General features: G+C 39.3%; 2 protein-coding genes across 2 annotated transcripts in view; both read right to left on the bottom strand.

Moving 5' to 3' along the window:
* Positions 1-7576, bottom strand: part of gipc2 (GIPC PDZ domain containing family, member 2) — a 17036-nt gene extending 9460 nt beyond the window's left edge. Inside the window, exon 1 of the mRNA XM_035670805.1 lies at positions 6961-7576. Coding sequence (XP_035526698.1) covers positions 6961-7239 — 279 coding nt within the window. The 5' untranslated portion in view covers positions 7240-7576. The remainder of the gene's footprint in view (positions 1-6960) is intronic.
* Positions 7577-11471: 3895 nt separating this feature from the next.
* dnajb4 (DnaJ heat shock protein family (Hsp40) member B4) lies at positions 11472-17135 on the bottom strand. The gene is made up of 3 exons (XM_035670961.1): positions 16622-17135; positions 14352-14932; positions 11472-12309 (listed from the first exon to the last, which is right to left on the bottom strand). The coding sequence occupies exons 1-3, from the start codon at positions 16830-16832 to the stop codon at positions 12079-12081; spliced, it is 1023 nt and encodes a 340-aa protein (XP_035526854.1). The 5' UTR covers positions 16833-17135; the 3' UTR covers positions 11472-12078.
* Positions 17136-19090: the final 1955 nt, after the last annotated feature.

The raw sequence follows: 19090 nt of genomic DNA, 5'->3' as shown, positions 1-19090 counted from the left end.
GTGTAGGAGAAACTATGATGGCCCTATCTAAAACCGATGTTTGGTTCAATATGGCGGACTCAACAATCCTTATTACAGAGTGATTATACACTAATGGACACATACCTATCAATATTATATAAAATTTCTGCCGATAGATCCTCATAAATGTTACACACTGGACCTTTAACACACACACACACACACACACATTGATACTTGCAAAAGATTCAAGCTCAGAGTTAAAGTTTGTAATAAGTCCAGCTTGTGTCTAAATGAGATGTATGTACTGGAAATTGCCTCATGAGCACAAAGCAGCAGTGAAGAGAAACTTGGGAGAAAACTTTCACATTTTACTGAGATGAATCGTAACACTGGTTCAGCCCGAGGCGAAGCTAAAACTTAAAACTAACCTGACCAGAACCAGGCTGATCTGATGGGATACGTTTCCATGGAAACTAACTAAGGTCAGACTTATTCAAGCCCCTTTTATGAAATAGAAATGTATGTAAAAAAAAATAAGCCTGAATTACTGAAGTAAGCCTGGTTTAACCGGGAATCTTGTTTTCTGAAATACACTGAAATCCATTAATGCATGTTACTGCAGCCCCTGAAAGTATATTTACAACTATTAAGGGACGGAGTGGGCCTCCCTCCCACATCACCACAGCCTACATCCCAGACTGATGACGACAAATATTAGTTCTCTCTTTTCATCCGTGGTTGTTTTGTCTCTCCGTCGTCACTTCAATCCTCAGAGAGACACCGATGGAAACCTGAACTCGCCTCTGAAAACCTGCTGCGGGCTGTGGTGCCCTGACAACACTTTCCCCTGCTGGTAAACAACCACTTATATCCCCATAAAACCAAACCCAGTCCAGTCAGTGGTGAGCGCACACACACGCACACACACGCACACACACACACCTGGGGTCTGTTTCTGCAGCTTCACACGCTCCTCGTTAGCTTCTCGTGAGGGTGTAATGTGCAGATACGTCACGCGGGGAGATTTCAAGCTCATTTGTTTTGTCACATGTGTAATGAAGCACAATTACCAGTAACCACATGTTCACTGGAATTATGTTGCAGGATAATTTCAGAAACCTGTTATTAGGCACTAATACAACTGGGCCCATTTACTATGTAAGGAAATAATGGTGGTTTTAAACTGTTCAGAAAGACAATTAAGATTATAGTGAAAAAATGAACAATTAAAGTTGTTTATTTTTAATATAAAAGAATAAACTTAAAATAATAATATATATATATATATAATAATGGAATTAATCATTGTTTTGCATGTTTTTGCCCGTTTTCAGCTCATCACATACATTTTGAGACAGATTAGCCTTTCTGGAAACAATGTGTTTTATATTTTAATATGTATTTTTCAAGCTATTTGTTAAGTAAAGTAAAATCAGTTATCAGACTTTGAGTTGTTGAGTTGAATATTCTCCGGTTCTTGTTTCTAAAATGTGAGGATTTACTGTTTAGTTAGTTAAAAAACTAGAATTACTACCTCGTGGTTGTACGTCTCCGCTAACCAGTCAAGTTACAATTCAAATCCAGACTCATTTAATATGTGTAGTAAAGACTTATTAGAAAAGGTGTTAAGTGTTTGGCGAAATGGAGGCCATCAATATATTAACTTAGATGATTCCGGTGAATAATTTCCGGTAAGAAACATGTTTACTTAAGAGACTATTTTTTACAAAAGGTGTACGGAGGAATGACAGAGAGCTTCGTCACATGGTGCAAAGATTATCACCTGAAGCTCAATATCACTGGACGTCAGCCAATCCGTGCTGGAGCCAACATCTGTCAATATACACAAAGATCTTCAAAAGGAAAGCGATGTCTCACCCTCAAACAACACAGTTTTTAGACAAAAGATACAACTAGAAAATACGTCTGAGGGAAACAGATTCGTACAGGTAGAACAGGTGTCGTTCTGGATACCATTAGGTTGTAATGGCCAGGTAAAATACTGTGAATATTGTGATGATACTCATACTCTCCGCCCTAGAAATGACGTATCCTGAAGTGTTTGCTATACGGAACTGAGTGCTGTTTTCAGACGTGAGTACAAAATAGATTTATGGCTCTCATAAGCAGCCTCGCATGCTCTTATCATGATAGGTGAGAAAGAGCCCTCACTTACCATACACTACATACTGAAACACCAAACCAAAGTATGTGTCAACTGTGTAGTCTCAACTGCGATACATCCGGCTAATACAAACAGCAGACTCAGGCTCCATCAAATGAGATTGTCAGCTAATCCCCCCCACCCAGCTCCCCACCCCGATTAAGAAATGTCTGGCTGCAAAAACACTGAAGTACAGCTAGCTGCAAAAGAAAAACAAGATGTGGTTTTTTGTCACACAACCGCAGCCCCAGATATTCAAACTTGTAGGCAAATGGCTGAGTTTCTGGTGAGCAGGCAGCACGCTCACTGCAACAGGTAGTCACAGAGCCACACCTCAAACTCTACAGCCACACGGCCAATAAGCAGACTTTGACCCGAGCAGAATGAGCACATAAAAAGATCCCATTCTTCATCTAAAGACTGCTACATTGCATGACTGACTGACTGAACTTTTAGTGTAACTTTAAGGTCAAATTAAGGCACAATAGAAGCTCACGGTTCATCAAAACACGCCTTAAATGCAATGTGATGTCTGTTTTGGAAAGAAATGTGCAACCCTATTAAGGAGAAATTAGTATGAGGAAGACAATGCCATTGTTGATTACATAATTCATATCAGGCTCAGCCAAGCGCTCATGTAACCTCGTCGTCACGGAGCCACTGGTTTACAAACAACCACAGCTACGGTGTCTGGTGGATCCATGTGAGAATATTTTATCCTCCAATTTATAGTGTTATATTCAGCATGACAGGAGCAGAAACTCAATAGGTGTTAATGATTAGTGTTTCCACAGCAGACAGAGAAGAGAGAGACAGAGAAGATGTTTGCTCAGCTGCGTCCATCATTAAGGCAACAGCTGGGAATTTATTTCACTAAATTCTCTACATTTTAATATAAAAATGCCACAGAAATGTCGCCGTACAAAAGTGTTTGAATTTAGCAACCGATAGGTGTTGCTGTGTAAGATCTGAGAGAAAATGTTTTCATCACTTTTATGCAAGTACTTTTTTAACCCTTATTTTGGTGTTTCAAGGGACATTAAACCAGAAAAAGGGGAGAAAACATAAATTAACACAATTGATTTAAACCCACAATGATGCTAACATAAACCAAAACATATATCTGAACTGAATCAGTAATTTTACAACAATTACTGTTTAAAAAAACATCTAAACAGTGACCGACTTCTTATTTAAAATGAGATCACACAGGGTATAAAGTGAGAGTTTACTTTAAAGCAATCTTACACTATAACCTCTCTGGGATGTGCCAAAATAAAAGGCTCTGGTTCATATTCATTTAATTTTACTTTACAGCTGTTTGTGAGATGTTTTATTTTATATGGAAATATGTATTTACAGCTTTGTTACTTACAGTACTTCACCATAAAGATTCTAGTCTTTACAAGAGCTAAAAGCAGATGGCATATTCATATTATGTCCGATACTCAGTGGGAAACTTTTCTTTTCAGCACATTTAGAGAGCAGACTGCATTTGACAGTTTAATAATGAATAAAACGTTGAGCCCTGGGCCCTCCACTTGCTCTTTACTTACAGATAGGGCCGAGTTCTGACCCTCAATACTGACCATAACATGTCCATAACACTGAGCATGAAAAACTATCAAGAAACGAAAGTTGGCCTCAAATGCTTCGTCATATTATTATATTATAAAATACCTGAAATACCTTTTATTTTGGGAAAGGTCTAATGGATTAAAGCGTTTTTTTGTTACATTAAGAAAGGATTAGCAGAAGAATATGTTTATAAGTAACAATGAACACGTTATTGTTCTCGTATAGGTTCAGAAACTTGGGTATGGAAAACAGCAACTAACAGTTATTTTCATTATCAGTTAATTGTTTATTGTTTAATTGTTAATTGTTTATAAAAATGTCCATAATGCCATTAAAAATGCCCCAAAAATAGAAAAAAGAAGCAAATCCTCCAACTCTAAAAGCTGAAACCTAAGTATAGGAGGCTGTTTTGCTTAAAATAAAGACGAGATTAATCAACTAATTGTTCCAGCAAGTACTGCATAGTATTGATAAGGAATTAAACTTTTAACTTATTCCCTAAAAAGATGTGTTTTGTTGGGGAAAAAAATCTAGTTTATAAAGGTACTACTGCAATCTAATACAAAAGCCTTGCAATAAATCTTACTTTTATGACCTTTATAATGTTCAGTTTTTGTTCAAACTGAATCGCTTTACATTTAAAGAGGTGTTCCTAACATTTAATCACCCTCACTGATATTAATTGGTTGGACAAATATAAACTCATCAGGAAGGAAGTATAATCTGGTATCTGTAGCGAAACTCAAGTATCATATCAGCCTCTGTACTCAGCTCAGACTTTTACTTTATCCCTAAAATGCTGTGTTTTGTTAGGAAGTAACGCTTTCATCTGGCAGGGCTGATATCTTTTGTCCTTCGTGGGACAGGTCACGTCCAGTCAACACGGGCACCGGTGGTCCTGTGGGCAGCGGAGCGAGGTTTGGTGGTGTTTATATGGAGGGAGGAGGTCCTGGGCAAGAGCTGCTCCCACAGGTCCTCTGGGACGCCGCTGGCTGTGGCTGGGACGAGTTATCTGGTTAGATTTGAGGCTATGCCCACTGAGCCGGACGCGAGGGACTTCCTGTGGTAAAAACTCTATATCAAAGCATGCCAATGTGACATAACTGCTTAACGGCACTGACTGATGTGTTGACATTTCGGTTTTTACTTTTCTTTTGCTACCTTGCTTGGCATTATTTCAACAGGGGAAACTTTGTTTTCTTTCTCTCCAACTACAAAAATAAACACCAATGTGATTCTTTCCTGATCCCTGTAGTGCTGATCCTCTCTCCCTCCCCGCCCCCCTTCTTCACAGAGGAGTCAGAGGTCAGCTACAGAACAGCAATGCCAAAGCTGGTTCTAGATCAATATCTTCCTCAAAGACGCTTTAGCGGGGTAGCTTTTTAAATCCGGTCGGCCAACGCACGCTGCTGAAAACTCAGCCAAAAAAATCCCAAATCTTCTTCATCTCGTCTGTAGCACCGTGGCTGTCGTTGGGAAAAGAACACGCTGTAAGGCAGTTTCTGTACTAAAACAAGTCTAGACAGAGACTGAACAGTCCTAATGGATGTTATTGATAGGCGTGATGGAACAATTACCCAAAGAAAACTGGCTGCTGTCCCAGTCAGGGAAAACACTGCAGAGTTTCAGCCTCATTACAGATATTTCTACCATCAAATCACCCCTGCACTTTCCACTTGTACATCTAAATAAGTCCCGTATTGTGTACCGCCGCCACCGAGACAAATTCCTTTTTTCCAATTATTGCTCTTGTTGAATGAGGCGACTGTATCTCCGAGCCTCAGGAGGGTTACGGAAGTTCACGTCTCCACAGCTCTTTTACAGCACACCGGGGGCTGATAACACGCTGCCCCGCCGGCCTATCTAGTCACATTCATGGCTGACAAAAGCCAAACATGCCACTCACACTTTCCTTTGAAAAGAAGAGCTTAAGCAGTCTGGGGTTGGAGGAGGTCACAGAACCTGCTTTTTGTTTACAGGACCTCCTCTTAGACTTCTCTTGCTCTTGTTTTCCCCCGGTGGAATTTGATGCTGAAACAATCTCTTTATCTAAAAACAGAGGTAACATTAATTTCTCAGGTATCCAGTGACACATTGCATTATGAAGATAAGACACCGATCTCTCTCTCTCTCTCTCTCTCTCTGTCTCGCAGGGTTGAAGGTGTGCAGACTTGTAGAGATAGCTGGCAGGGTGTGCCTTTACAAACACCAAACAGCTTTGACACGAGACAATCAAAGTCGACTTTCAATAGCCATAACAGGGCTAATCTCTTATAAAACCACTTATAAAACTGTTTACCCAAACCGTTACTGCAAATATTCAACTTGCAGTAGTGGAGGAAGTGTTAAAAGATTCTTTACTTAAGTAAAAATAGTGTTACCACAGTGTACAAAATGTTCCATTACAAGTATTTATGTGTTTAAAAGTACCAGTGTGTATAAAAACGGCTCATTATGAGGTTACAAAAGCTCAGTTATTCCTATATTCAGGTGATTATACACTAATAAGAACATACCTATGAATATTATATTCCATTTCTGCCAATAAATGCTACTAAATGTAGTATTTACAGCTAACTGTACTAAAGTTTTAAAAGTGAAAGCACTTATTTTGAAGAAAAATGGCCCCTGTAACTGATATATTATTATATATTACATTATTAGATAGTTGATATGCAGCCACACAGACTAAGTAGGATTTTAATCAATGAGTAAGTAGGATTTTACTATAGCTGGTTGAGGTGGAGCTCGTTTGGACTACTTTGGAGCAGTGGTTTCCAATTTAGGTCAGGTCCCCTCGCAAGGGTCACCAGATAAATGTGAGGGGTTGTGATGTGATTAATAGGGGCTCCAACTAGACACTGCTGCAAGAGGAAACAAGCCACAAAGGTTGTGAGCCACTAACAGTGGATAGTATTTGATAAGCTTATCATAATATCACCATCTTAATCTGAAAATACATGCTTTGGAGCAGGTGTCAAATGAATGTAGTGGGGTAAAAAGTGTTTTTTCTTGTGATATGAAGTCAATTATATACCTGTATGAAATGGAAATACTCGAGTACATAAGTACAGTACTCGAGTATATGTACTTAATTACTTTCCACCATTGCTTTTACACTTTTATAAAAGTCTAAAAACAAGAGCACAGCTTTTTAAAACCCTTGAACGCAACACTAAATCACTTAACATGACTTTTTTTTTCTCCTCCCTTTATTTCTCTCTCTCCCTCTCTCTCTCCAGGTGAGCTCTTACCTCAGGTGGGCTTATATTAAACGCCTCCGCTATTTTCGCGTACAACTCCTTCACGTTACTAAATCCCTCGATCCTGCCGGTGGGGCTTCCGTGGGCCAGCTGCGTGTGGAAGACCAGCTTGGGCCGCAGGTTGGCCGGAGGAGGCGGTAGTCCCGCTCCATTCACGGCGGATTTACTCAACAAGCTCCCGGCACCTGCGTGTCCGCCGCTCACCTCCTCGTTGTCCACCAAATGCTCCTTCGTCGATTTGTTTTTCTTCCTCCACGGTCCCAGCGGCATTTTTGTGTTGTTATTGTTGTTGTCGTCTTCGTTTTTGTATGTAACTAAAAAGTCCGAGCCCGTTGCTATAACATTGAAGGTCGCTCCGTCCTTTTATTTACTTCTTTCTTTCTTCCTTCCTCTTCCTCTTCCTCACCTGCCCACAGCTCTCAGATTTGACTTTCTTGTTCTTCGACAGTGAACCCCCCCCCTTCCCCACACACACACACACGCACACACCTCCTTTCCACTCGCTCGTAAAATAAATGGCGTGAATATTCAACAGGTAGGTGGTGAGTGCGGGATAAGCTGCTCACAATAGCTGCCCTGTGTGTCTCTTAGTGGGGACGCAGGCGCAGTGGGGACGAACCCGGGGCTCCACAGTGGGAGGAAGAGGAGGAAGAGGAGGAGGAGAAAGAGGAGGAGGAGGAGGAGCCCCAGTGCACCTGTGCACCGTCACACAGGGGAGCATCGCTTTAAAACAATTATTCTGCCCTTTGTTTTTGTGCTTTTTCTTCTTTTTTTTAAAACACATGCTGAAAGTTAGTGTAGGTTAAAGTGATCTGAAATTATATCAACACACAGAAAAACTGGATTTTGGGGTGTAGTGATACTTAGAGATGTGGGTATATGCTCTTAATTTATCCTTAATTAATTGTTTTTAAAGCAGCCAATCAAAGGTTAAACCCTCTGTGTTATAAACAGTGACTTTTAACTAGGGCTGCACAGTTAATAGAAATATTATCGAAGTCACAATATGAAATCTCAAGAGCTTTCATGTTTTAATAAAAGGTCAAATCTGGTGCCCTGGTCGACACATTTTTAAGATTTAAGAAAACATGTTTGTTTAGTACATTGACAATTAAATTTGTGGTGCAAAAATTAACATTCCCACTTAATCGTGAATTGCAGCATCTGTCAAAATAATCAAAATATGATGTTTTTACCATATCGAGCAGCCCTGCTTGTAAGAGTAGTCCTCCATATTTAGCTCATCCAATATTTCCACATTTACACTTAACGTCTGCTGCTTGATTTAAGGCAGTTAAATATTAAAAGACACAATAAATTACAAATAATACAGGATAAGTTTAAATTAATTATGCAAGGTAGCAAGAAGAGTTGGTAATATATAACTTTTGTTTAAAACTGGTGAGAGAGAGAATAATTCCAAGTAAAGGCGACAGTATTGGAGACAAACTTCTCCGATATTTTAAATAAAAGTGAAAGAGAGAGTAAATGTATAAGCATCAAAATATACTTTTAAGTATTTAAAGTAGAAGTGGTCATTACTAAGAATGGCCAATTTCAGTATAATGTATATGATAATGTTGGATAATTCTTTATTTATTCATCAGTTTAATGTTGCAGCTGATAAAAGTGGAGCTATTTGACATACTTCTGCACAGTTTAATCTCTAATAATACATCATATTTTATTTATTGATTTATATGTTGAATTAATTAATTCTTAATAATTAATTATCTGGATGTCACTAAAGTTGTAAAATAAATGAGTTGGAGTGAAGGCGACAATGTATTGCCTCTGAAATGTAGTTAAGTAGAAGTACAATGCAAGATAAAATGTAAATATCGCAATATTGTACTTAAGTAGGAAACTGTATACAGACACAGCAGCTAGCATGGTTGCAGTAAGGTAGGTTTTTATATACATATATATATAATATATATATAGAGAGAGAGAGAGAGAGAGAGAGAGAGTGCCACAGATTTTGGCCCTAAGCATTTATATTTAAGATGTTTGCTGTTTAGAAATGAGTTTGTTGGAGAACTACTGTTGGAAGATGAACCTGTATTATTTAAAGAGGATTATTCCCTTTTATGTTAAGTTGTGTTGAATTTAAGCTGCTTCCTTTTAAATGCTCGTGGACCACCTCAGGTACACATAGAAGAACAGTGAGAACAGAGAAGAGAGAAGATTTCACTCCTACGACATTATCAGACTCACAATGGAGATATTGTCTTTTTTTTATTCCATGGACTTCCTCGAACCTGATGCCTACATTACCCACAATGCAACATCCACCAGTTTGGTCAGAAATTCTGGTGTCTTATCCTAGAAGCTAATGTAGCCTCGAGCTGCTATATAGCCTCATTTAGATCTGGTGAGCTCATTATTTTCTAACTTAAATTTTCAAACTTCGTCATCTTCAACCCCAACTGACGCTGACTCAAGTGACATCACTTGAGGACAGTTTTCAGCTCCCTCTGGAGCCACAACAGGCTTTATATAACTTTGTCCATATAATTCCCCTTTAAACAACATCTCATTCTCAAGAAGAAATAGGATATCATAATAATATTATTATAGTTCTTAAAATGTTATTGTCCTCCCAACTGTCCCCTGATTTTAATTTGAAACCTGAACAACCAGTTTGTGATACAGGTTTTAGAGACGAGGACTTTAGATGTGCAATGTTTCAGCTTGTATTTCATAAACTGAATGAGTCAGGATAAAGACTCCTCGTCCGATTCTGCACAGTGAAGAATGCTGTGATTATAAATGTATAAATGTTTTTTCCCCCAGTGGTTTTGATACCATAATTACGCTACAAAGAATCACATTAGCCTGGCGAACTAACACACTGAGAAGAAGCAGGTGTGTTTACTCTCCACCCTCCCTGGATAGTAGTGACTCATCATTTTGCACAGATCTCTAACACGTGCAACCACCCAGAGGTCTTTTTGTTTGGTCTAGAATATAATCAGTTATAACACAAGGTACAGGTAGACCTAGATTAATAGATAATTAGATAGAAAATGCTCAAAAATATGACACTTATTTGTGATATTGAATGAAAATATGTATTATAACATGTGTGCAATAAATGCAGGTTACAGCTATGTTTTAAGAGACATGAAAAAGATGGCTTCGGTGTTGCATTCTTGTACTTTTTCTTTTAGATTTAAAATCTACAGAGAACTTTACCTTTATATAGACACTGTATTACGTGTCTCACTGTTGCTTTTTGTACATATTTATATATATATACACCTATTTTCCACCTACTTTTTACTTTTCTATCACTAAACTGAGTGACATATTTTATGGATATTTTATATTATATTAAATGCACATCATTAATAGTACAGAACAACTTGATAAACTATACAATGAACCCACATAGTGAACGCAATAACTGCAGGAAGTTTGTGTAAAAACAAGCGATTTAGATGAGTTTAGATGATTTCCTGTGATAATCAATCACAGATGAGTTTTCCTGATATTTGTAGGACCTTTTAATACAATTCTCTGTCTGTATGATGTATTTTTAACAATCATATATATTTGACAGGCTTCCTTATTGACTAATTCAGTGTTTTCTTCTCCCTGACGCTCGATCGTTGTTCTCTTAACTGTTTTCTAATGCAGGACGCAGCTGTTCAGCAGAGTGTGAAGGATTTGTAAATATAGCTTGTGTTCACGTTTAGATCTTAAATAATAATTTAAACTTTCAATTTCAATTCAATTTCACGTTGTTTTCTTACATCAAATCCTGAAATACAGGCCTTCTACTGTATATACAAAAACCCTTATGTTCTATGTTTAGTTCTAACCGTCTTGTCTTTAAATGTTTTTTAAATCTATTTCTATCTTCCTGTAAATTGTCCTGAGCACAACATAAAACCAAAGTTAAATTACTTGTAGCTATGTATACATCTACTTGATTCTGAAAACAGCTTACATGTGGCTTCAGTAGAGCCCAAACATTGAGGCAGCACTGGTTTTAATCCCACACTTCCTGCTCTTAAACCTAAAAACTAATGAGTACAAACATCAAGAGCCAAGTGGCCCTCTCTGTCTACCACAGACTCCACCTCAGTGGGCCCCTGAGCCATGATGAGTGATGTGGCGTCCCCTGGTGGGAAAATGTAAAGGCCTCTGTGTTGGCAGCTGACAGCCAGCAGCTGAGGCCAGACTGCTATATTTACACATTCATACTTGTGCGATTAGTAAGCATTAAATCCAGTCAATGTATTTTTAATATTGAACTTTTCACATCAAAAATTTTACTGTAAAAGTTTTACAACAACAAAATATTAACATTTGACTATTAAAATATACGTTGTTTTTATACGTAAATATGAGTAATTTTGTGTAATATTGCTTTTTCAGACTGTTCACTGATTATAAACAGGCCCTAAGCATCATTAATGGTTTCAAAGTGATTATAGTTAATACTGTTTTATCTCATTGAGCAAACGTCTCTCCATAACTGAAACAGCTCAAGATCGGCTTCTTGTGGAAATATTTATTTTTTAAAATTCAAGTTCAGTATCTTCACATGTCAGCTTCTAAAATGCACACACACACGACGATCCAGTTCATTCAACCACTTGTCCTCTCGAAGAACCTGAACACACATTTTAAGACAGCCTCCAAACTGAGGCTTCTACCTAAAATAAACATGAACGACGAAATGTCGAAGCTTGTAGAATCTAAATGAGAGCAAGAAAATCTACTGTTTGGCATTACAGTCCCACGATCACTGGGGTTTTTTTTTGGCAACTGTAGACTCATTCACTACCAAATAATTCCAATAACAAACAAAAAATATAAAGTGATTGTGGCAAAGACCCACGTATGTGTACTTTCAGATACCAAAACCCAGACAGTCTCTCACTTGCACTTATATCAACTTGGCAGCATGCATGGTATTTATAAAAAACACCACATAGCTCAAAAATAGAAATTGCACATTCGTCAGTAGGAGGTCCATCTGTGAACTGTCAGAACTGTCCCCATGTGTGTGTGTGTGTGTGTGTTTGTGTGAGTGTGTTTGGTAACGAGGGTGAGCGCTGTCATGCGGTCATCTCCCCTTCTCTTCAGTCCTCCCTCCTAGGTAGGTAAATGCCGTTTCAGGACGTCCTTGGCATTGCCGGGCAACGTCTCGGGAAAGTTAACGTCAAACTCCACCACCAGATCCCCTCTCTGCTCCGGGTTTTTGGGTAAGGGGAGACCCTGTCCGGCAACAGTCTTTCTCATGCCGGGCTTGATGACGTCCGTGATCTTCATGTTGCACGTCTTCCCGTCTATCGTCGACACTGTGACCGAGCATCCGCACAGCGACTGCAAAGACAAGGGATGTGGAAGTGAGAGTGAGAAGAGGCAGCCCACACATGATCGACTGTAGGCGAAAATAACACATGAGCGTGTTCATTGGCTGAGATTAAATTTATACTAGAGCTTGTTACAATAAATATCATGAAATGTGTTTATATCAACATATTGGACAACATAACAAATATACGCACATTCACACACACAAATAATCTATCTGATGGTTAAATCAGCTGACTATCATCCATTATTATTTATTATAAAGCCTTCAGTGTGTAAAATAAAAACGAATAATTCTGTTAGTTTAACAGCTTGTAAGCATTAACAATCATTTGACAGCAGATATTTGTTGTTGTACAACAACAGGAAATGATACAATCCTGCTGACAGTTTTAAAGGATGGCATTGAATTGCTGCCCAGCTCTACTGTAAACACATTTACACTCTTTTTAAAGCCAATACTGACATCTTTTGAGGCAATTCAGAACCTGTCACCATTATATAATCTGTTTACCAGAGAACACTAATAATTAAACACTTCAATAGTATTTCTAAGTGTCCAGCAAACATGGATTCTTGTAATATATAATATGTTATTATTGTATTCTTTGCAACAAATACAACATATCTTTGGATTATCTGTATTGTAATTTCTTGTGTTGGTTATCAGCATTCAATTCAATCAAATCCTAACAGAGGTGATCTCAGGACACATTTTAAAATATAAGTTTTAAAGAGACACAACCATTCCCAGCATTAACAAGCACTTGGCAGTAGCAAGGAAGAAAACGTCCTCTGAAGAGGGAGAAACCTGGAGCAGACCTCGGCTCTAGGTGGGCGGCAGTCTGCCTCGAACAGTCGGGGTTAGAGAAAGAGAGCGGGGGGTTTTCTGGGAGGGGTGGTAACTAAGCTAATATTGGCTGATATATTGGAGCAGCTCAAGTACACAATGTTGCTCTCTATTACTCTATTGTCAGTACAGTCAAATGTCTCATGTTTTAAAATGTTTCATGTTGGTTTTGTGATGTTTTTGTATGTGATCTAACAGATTTTAGCTCTGTGCCAAAGACAAATTTCCCCCTTAGGGATAATAAAGTTTACTCTACTCTACTTTAGCTATAAATACCCTTCGCTGCTTCCCATGATTTGAGGCTTGTGCTACTTGGTGGGCAGTTAATATTGAATTGGCCGTACTGTACCAGTAATCCAAACATTTCAGATTAGAACTCCAATCCATCACAGTGTTGGTGGTATTCTTATTTACAGACCTACACGTTACCATAGATTATAAGGAGTCTAGATAGTTGAACACTAAGCAAATTATATAACTATTGTGACTCACTTCAGGTCCTTTTAATATATTTTCTAGAGCTTTCAACCGCTATAGACCACATTAACAGTCTTCATCAGTGGACAGAGTTTGCTCAGCTGTCGTGGAGATGACTCAGTTGTCATCAGGTGATAACAGGTGGTCGTAATCTGTCTATTCAAAGATCATCTTAGGTGTCAGATATGATCCTAAAACTTTCTCTTGTCTTTCTCTGCTGTGGAAAGTTCTGGAAAAAGCTAGATTTCATGTGGTGCTAACGTTAATATTTGATCAAACTACTGTTTCCAACACACTCTGAGCAATGTGATTAGAAACATTTAATGGGATTCAAAGTGAGATCTATTTCTGAGAGTAGGAGGAACCATATAAGTACATCTTTTCACTGAGTGCGTGGGCGGGTGCCGCCTCTCTACAGGGGAGGGCAGTCTTAATGTTGATGATCTAGATTACATAAATGCACAACCAAAGTGTGTGTGAGTGTGTGTAGTTCAGTACTACGCTCATTCAGGATGCCTGTACTTTCCAGGGACAACAACTGTTGAGGCAGACTACCTACAGCTTATTGATTGTGACCAGGCTTTTTTGGAGCCTCTGAGCTTTAAAGCAGCACTCTAAACTAATATGTGAGCTCGTTCTGACTCTGTGACTAATCCATATATCAGACTCTATTAATACAGCTAATACTCAGTCAGAGAGGGTTCCAAAACAGAGAACGACTCACCTGTCGTAAGCTCACGCGCACAGGATACACAATGTTCGAGCCCTCCCGCCTAAAGTGAGGGTGTGGCTTGTCCTTGATGACGAAAACAATGTCAGCAGGAATGGTATTGGGCGACTCGTCTCCCTCCCGTGGGAACGTGATCTTGGTTCCTTCTTTCCAGCCCCGCTTGATCTCGATAGTGAGAATCTTATCCTCGTTGCGCATGGTCCTGCCATCTGGATTTAGCCTTTTGCGAGAGATCTTCATCCTCTTGGTGCAGCCGTGGAAGACCTCCTCCAGGGTGACCCTCAGTTCGTGGATGATGGCCGGGTCCTGCTTCCGGCGCTGCTGACCTCCGGGGCCGACGTGGCCGTCCCGAGGGAACCCGTTCAGGTTGAAGCTGGTGAAGGAGCCGAAGGGGTCGTTTCCGTCCACCTCCATGTCCTCGTCGTCTCTGCCGTTGGCTTTACGCCCGAAGAAGATCTCGAAGGGGTTTGATCCCCCGAAGAAAGTGGCGAAGGTGGCGTGAGGGTCCCCGTGGAAGGTGTAGGTGAAAGTGCTGCCTTGTCCATCAGCAGTGGGCCCATTTCCTCCCTTGAGACCTGATGAGCAACAGAAACAATTCTTTAGTCATCCTAGCGTTGACACTCAGCAGTGAGAGAGCTTTATGCCTACCTTCACAACAGAGATGCACGAAACTGCTCTTATTAGAGCTGCAACGATAGTTAACTAATCAATTAGACAATAGATGGTTGCAAATTCTCAAATGTGACACTTTTCAAGTGTGTCTTAAAATCTACATCATCTAGTATGTTTGAGTTTTTTGAGTGTTGGTTGGACAAAGCAAGACATCTGAAGACGTCACTATAGGCCAGTGGGCAACCTGTGGCTCCTCTTTAGCTGCTCTCCAGTGGCTCCTTGTGGCTTTGACAAAACATTATATAGGAAATGAATAACGGTTATTTTCACATTCTCCAGTTGTATAAATGTGTAGACTTTACACAACAAATAATAAAAATATTTCATCAACTAAAATCGACCATACATTAAATCCTGATCTGGCGCCTTTTCTTCTAAATTTTGCCAAATCTCAACAGCAGTGGCTTCGTATTTTGAGTCTCTAACACTAGCTATGGCTTCCAAATCCAAACAAATAAACACCTTTGAGGAAAATACAGAATTTAATAGTAAGTAGACAGATTTGTTTGCTTTCACCAACCAATGATGCTGGCTGGAAATTTGCATTATAAGGCTCTAAATATGTTTTGCAGCTCCAAACTGAAAATGGCTCTTTTGATAGTAAAGGTTGCTGACTCCTGCCACATGTTCTAGGCAACTGTGATGGGTATACTTCAAATAATTGAGTTTTTAGTACCTTAGCATCACGTTTCCTACATAAAAAGGATCCCAATGAGTTCCACAAAGTGTGATAAAGACATTTTATATTATAATTTATATTATTATAAGGTATAAATAGAGTGCTATTATTGAACCCGTGTATTAGTCGATACCCTGAGTTGAGGCATCAAAAAGTGGATTAAATGAAGGTGTTTTTTAAAGGACATTAAGGAACTTTGGTGGACAACTTCGGACACTACACACACTCAATCTCTTCCATTTGTTTTATATAATCAGATAATGAGTTTGTCCAATGTCTGTGTGGTTTTAGGCCTTTAGAAGGAGCCATATTGTGCACATTTCCAGGTTCATATCTTCACTCTGGGCTTCTACTAGCATACATTTACATGCTTTATTCTGGCACTTTCTGGAGATGTTCAACACGCCGTTTTCTACATTAAATGGTAAAAATAAGGTAAATTCCTGAAAAGCACAATAATGCCATCTATATTTTTTGATAAATGGATGTAGAGATTATGTTTTTTCCCCCATCCTCACATCCAACATGCTTCCCACCCATAACCATCTGGACTGAAAATCAAACCTAACATTGTGGGTAGGACATATTGTACAAAAAATGCTTTGATATAACAGAAATACTATATATTTGTGTCCTATTACAGCACCCACATTTAACAACAGTGACAGATGGCTTATAACTGCATGCACAGTGTTATAGCTCATCCTTACAATAAAAATGCACAGCACTGTAATGTGCTGAACAGCTGTTTTTTTCTAGGCCTGCTGCTTGCAGTGGAGTGACTTGAATTAAAGCCAGCTGTGTGTTTAACATCCATCCATCCCCGGCTTTATAACGGGGGTTATAACGGTGCATTAAAGGTAAACTATAACACACAGCGGGTGAAAAAACACTAATAAAAAGCACACATTACCTTCCTCTCCATACTGATCATAAACTTCTCTTTTCTTCGGATCACTGAGGACTTCATATGCCTCGGCGATTTCCTTGAATTTCTCCTCGGCGGCTGCGGACTTGTTTTTGTCCGGGTGCCATTTCAGCGCCTGTTTTCTGTAAGCTTTCTTAATATCCTCGTCTGTGGCTCCTTTGGAGATGCCCAACGTTTTATAGTAATCTTTGCCCATTTTCTATTCAGGTGGCTATGACCGAGAGAAAAAATTGAAAAGATGAAATAAAATAGCCCCTTTTTTTGGAAGAAGAGCTGGTAGACTGGAGCGGGTCTGGTCGACGCAGGGAGAACCGGCCTCAGTCCGGACTAATGGACAGTAAGAAGCCGCAGACAGAGACACAGTGCGGGATGAAAACCATTTAGAGGCGGTTAGTCAACGCCGAGGACCTCCTGCTATTTATCCGTGACTGGATGACCCTCTTTAAATAGCCTCGGCTCCCTCTCCTGCATCCACAGCGACACCGTCAAGTTCAACACGAGAAATAAATCTGGTTCCGGTGAGAGAGAGAGAGAGAGAGAACGTGTGCTGTGTGGTGTGTTGTGTGGTGGTTGGTTGTGTTAATTCTGCTCTTGATCATAATACATTAAATTCCAAAGTCTCACAAAGGGTCTCACTGTATCCTTTCACAAGACAGCCTCATATGTTATATCTTTTTGATGCTTAACACATGTACTCCCCTTAATTCTGTAACTGTATTAAATTTAGCTCCTTAAGCATGTAGATGACGTATTCCCTCAAATTTATGATGTCCCACTCAAAATTGCAATCACACACCCAGATCAAACAACTTTAAACATCCATCAACAAAAAAGAGGCTCATCTTGAAATATGATAATCGATATAAGCAGGCAGGGGCAGAGGATACAGAAGGCACTCCGTGCTGGCCGTTGTCGGACCAATGCAACAATGATTTCACATGCAGACCAATAAATGACGAACATTAAATGAGGTCTCTAACTGCGACACACAGAGTGATATCATTATATTGTATAGGGTGGGTAGCGAGGGTACGCTACTCGTGGAAACTGGACACTCTTGGTCCATGTTTCAGCTAATTTGAGACGCCAATCTTATCCACACTTAATAAGCATGAAGGAAGATACTTACAGACAAACACCGGAGAAAAAAGCCACATGTAGCATCGTCTGGCGCAGTGGAAGGTGGGTCTCGTGGACGCACAAATGACAACACCACTACACCCAAGACACTCACACGTAAGACAGCTCATCCTCTTTATACAAGCAACACATGCAGATCCTCTCTGAATCTTTGCGTAGACTGGATGCTTTGGATTAGAAAATTTTTGGTTATAAAGAATTATTTACCCTATGAGCAAAGCCCTACAAACTGAGTGTCCAATTAATACCACTACAGGAGTCTTAAACAAGATAGGTTTGATACGTTTCAGTTTTTTTGACATTAAGCAAAACACCTTTGGGAATTGCAACAGAGAGGCCATTTAAAAAATTATAAAAAATCAATTTACACATACTAAACTACAGAAGCCAAGCTTAATAACTGTCCAAACAAGTGAGTATAATCCACCGACTCATCCAAACCCTCAAAAATGGACGGAGTATACTGGTCTAGCCTCTGTCTAACATGCGCCACTACCAGTACAGTAGCTTTAGGAAAACGCTATGGTTGATGCTGCACGACAATGGTGGCATGAGAGTAAAGAATGACCTCTGTGCAAGTTTGGAGATCAAAGCAAGATGTTTTCACATTCATGACATGGCCGCTCGCTAAAGGGCGTAGATGCTGCTAGCATCAGGTTTGCTTGCAAAGTGGGAAAGCTGGTATCACTCTGAGCTATGACTGATAATATGGTATAGAGCTATAAGAACTCCTGGTGCCAAATGAAGTCTTGTTCTCGGCTACCGGTTTAGAACACAAATAGATTGTTTGTCAAATATATGCTATTAATTCTTCTCAACATAAGATTGTACACATGTAGGAACAGAAGGTCTACCAGAATCATGCACTGAGGCACCTCAGGTCATGACAACATGTGTTTTTACGGTAATTTGGGACTGACTAATTCGTAGTAACTAATTATGTATCAGAATAAATACCAAACAAGAAGACGTACTAAGGAAAAATCATCGCGCTACCTGAATCCATCGCTAGGTTTGGAGTGAAGGTTTGCAGATGAGCAAAATACTGGCCAAAATAAAAAAAAATATGTATTATTCCATGAATACTACAGAACTATGCAAGAAGCGACAGGAGCCTTCGTGGTCAAGCAGAGTTAGTCAGTATTATATAAGACGTACTCATGGTATGGGCGCCTGAATACCGTGAAAGAAATTAAACTTTTTCAGGAAACATAAATCCATAAATGTCGTCATATTATACGTATGTTTTCCAATAGCAGATTATAGTTCGTTACTCATTAATTGTGTCTTGAATAATCCATCTATGTCTGGCAA

This window comes from Morone saxatilis, unplaced genomic scaffold (genome assembly GCF_004916995.1).
Source record: "Morone saxatilis isolate NCDOM2014 unplaced genomic scaffold, NCSU_SB_2.0 Contig23, whole genome shotgun sequence".
NCBI classification, from domain to species: domain Eukaryota; kingdom Metazoa; phylum Chordata; class Actinopteri; family Moronidae; genus Morone; species Morone saxatilis.
This window is presented reverse-complemented; position numbering and strand designations above follow the sequence as displayed.

Bases quoted from the DNA above. Each gene is read 5' to 3' on its own strand.
- dnajb4 (XM_035670961.1), bottom strand. From the start codon at position 16,832: ATGGGCAAAGATTACTATAAAACGTTGGGCATCTCCAAAGGAGCCACA. The intron at 14,933-16,621 runs GTAATGTGTGCT...GTTGCTCATCAG, and splicing joins TGATCAGTATGGAGAGGAAG to GTCTCAAGGGAGGAAATGGG. The intron at 12,310-14,351 runs GTGAGTCGTTCT...TTGTCTTTGCAG, and splicing joins TGCGCGTGAGCTTACGACAG to TCGCTGTGCGGATGCTCGGT.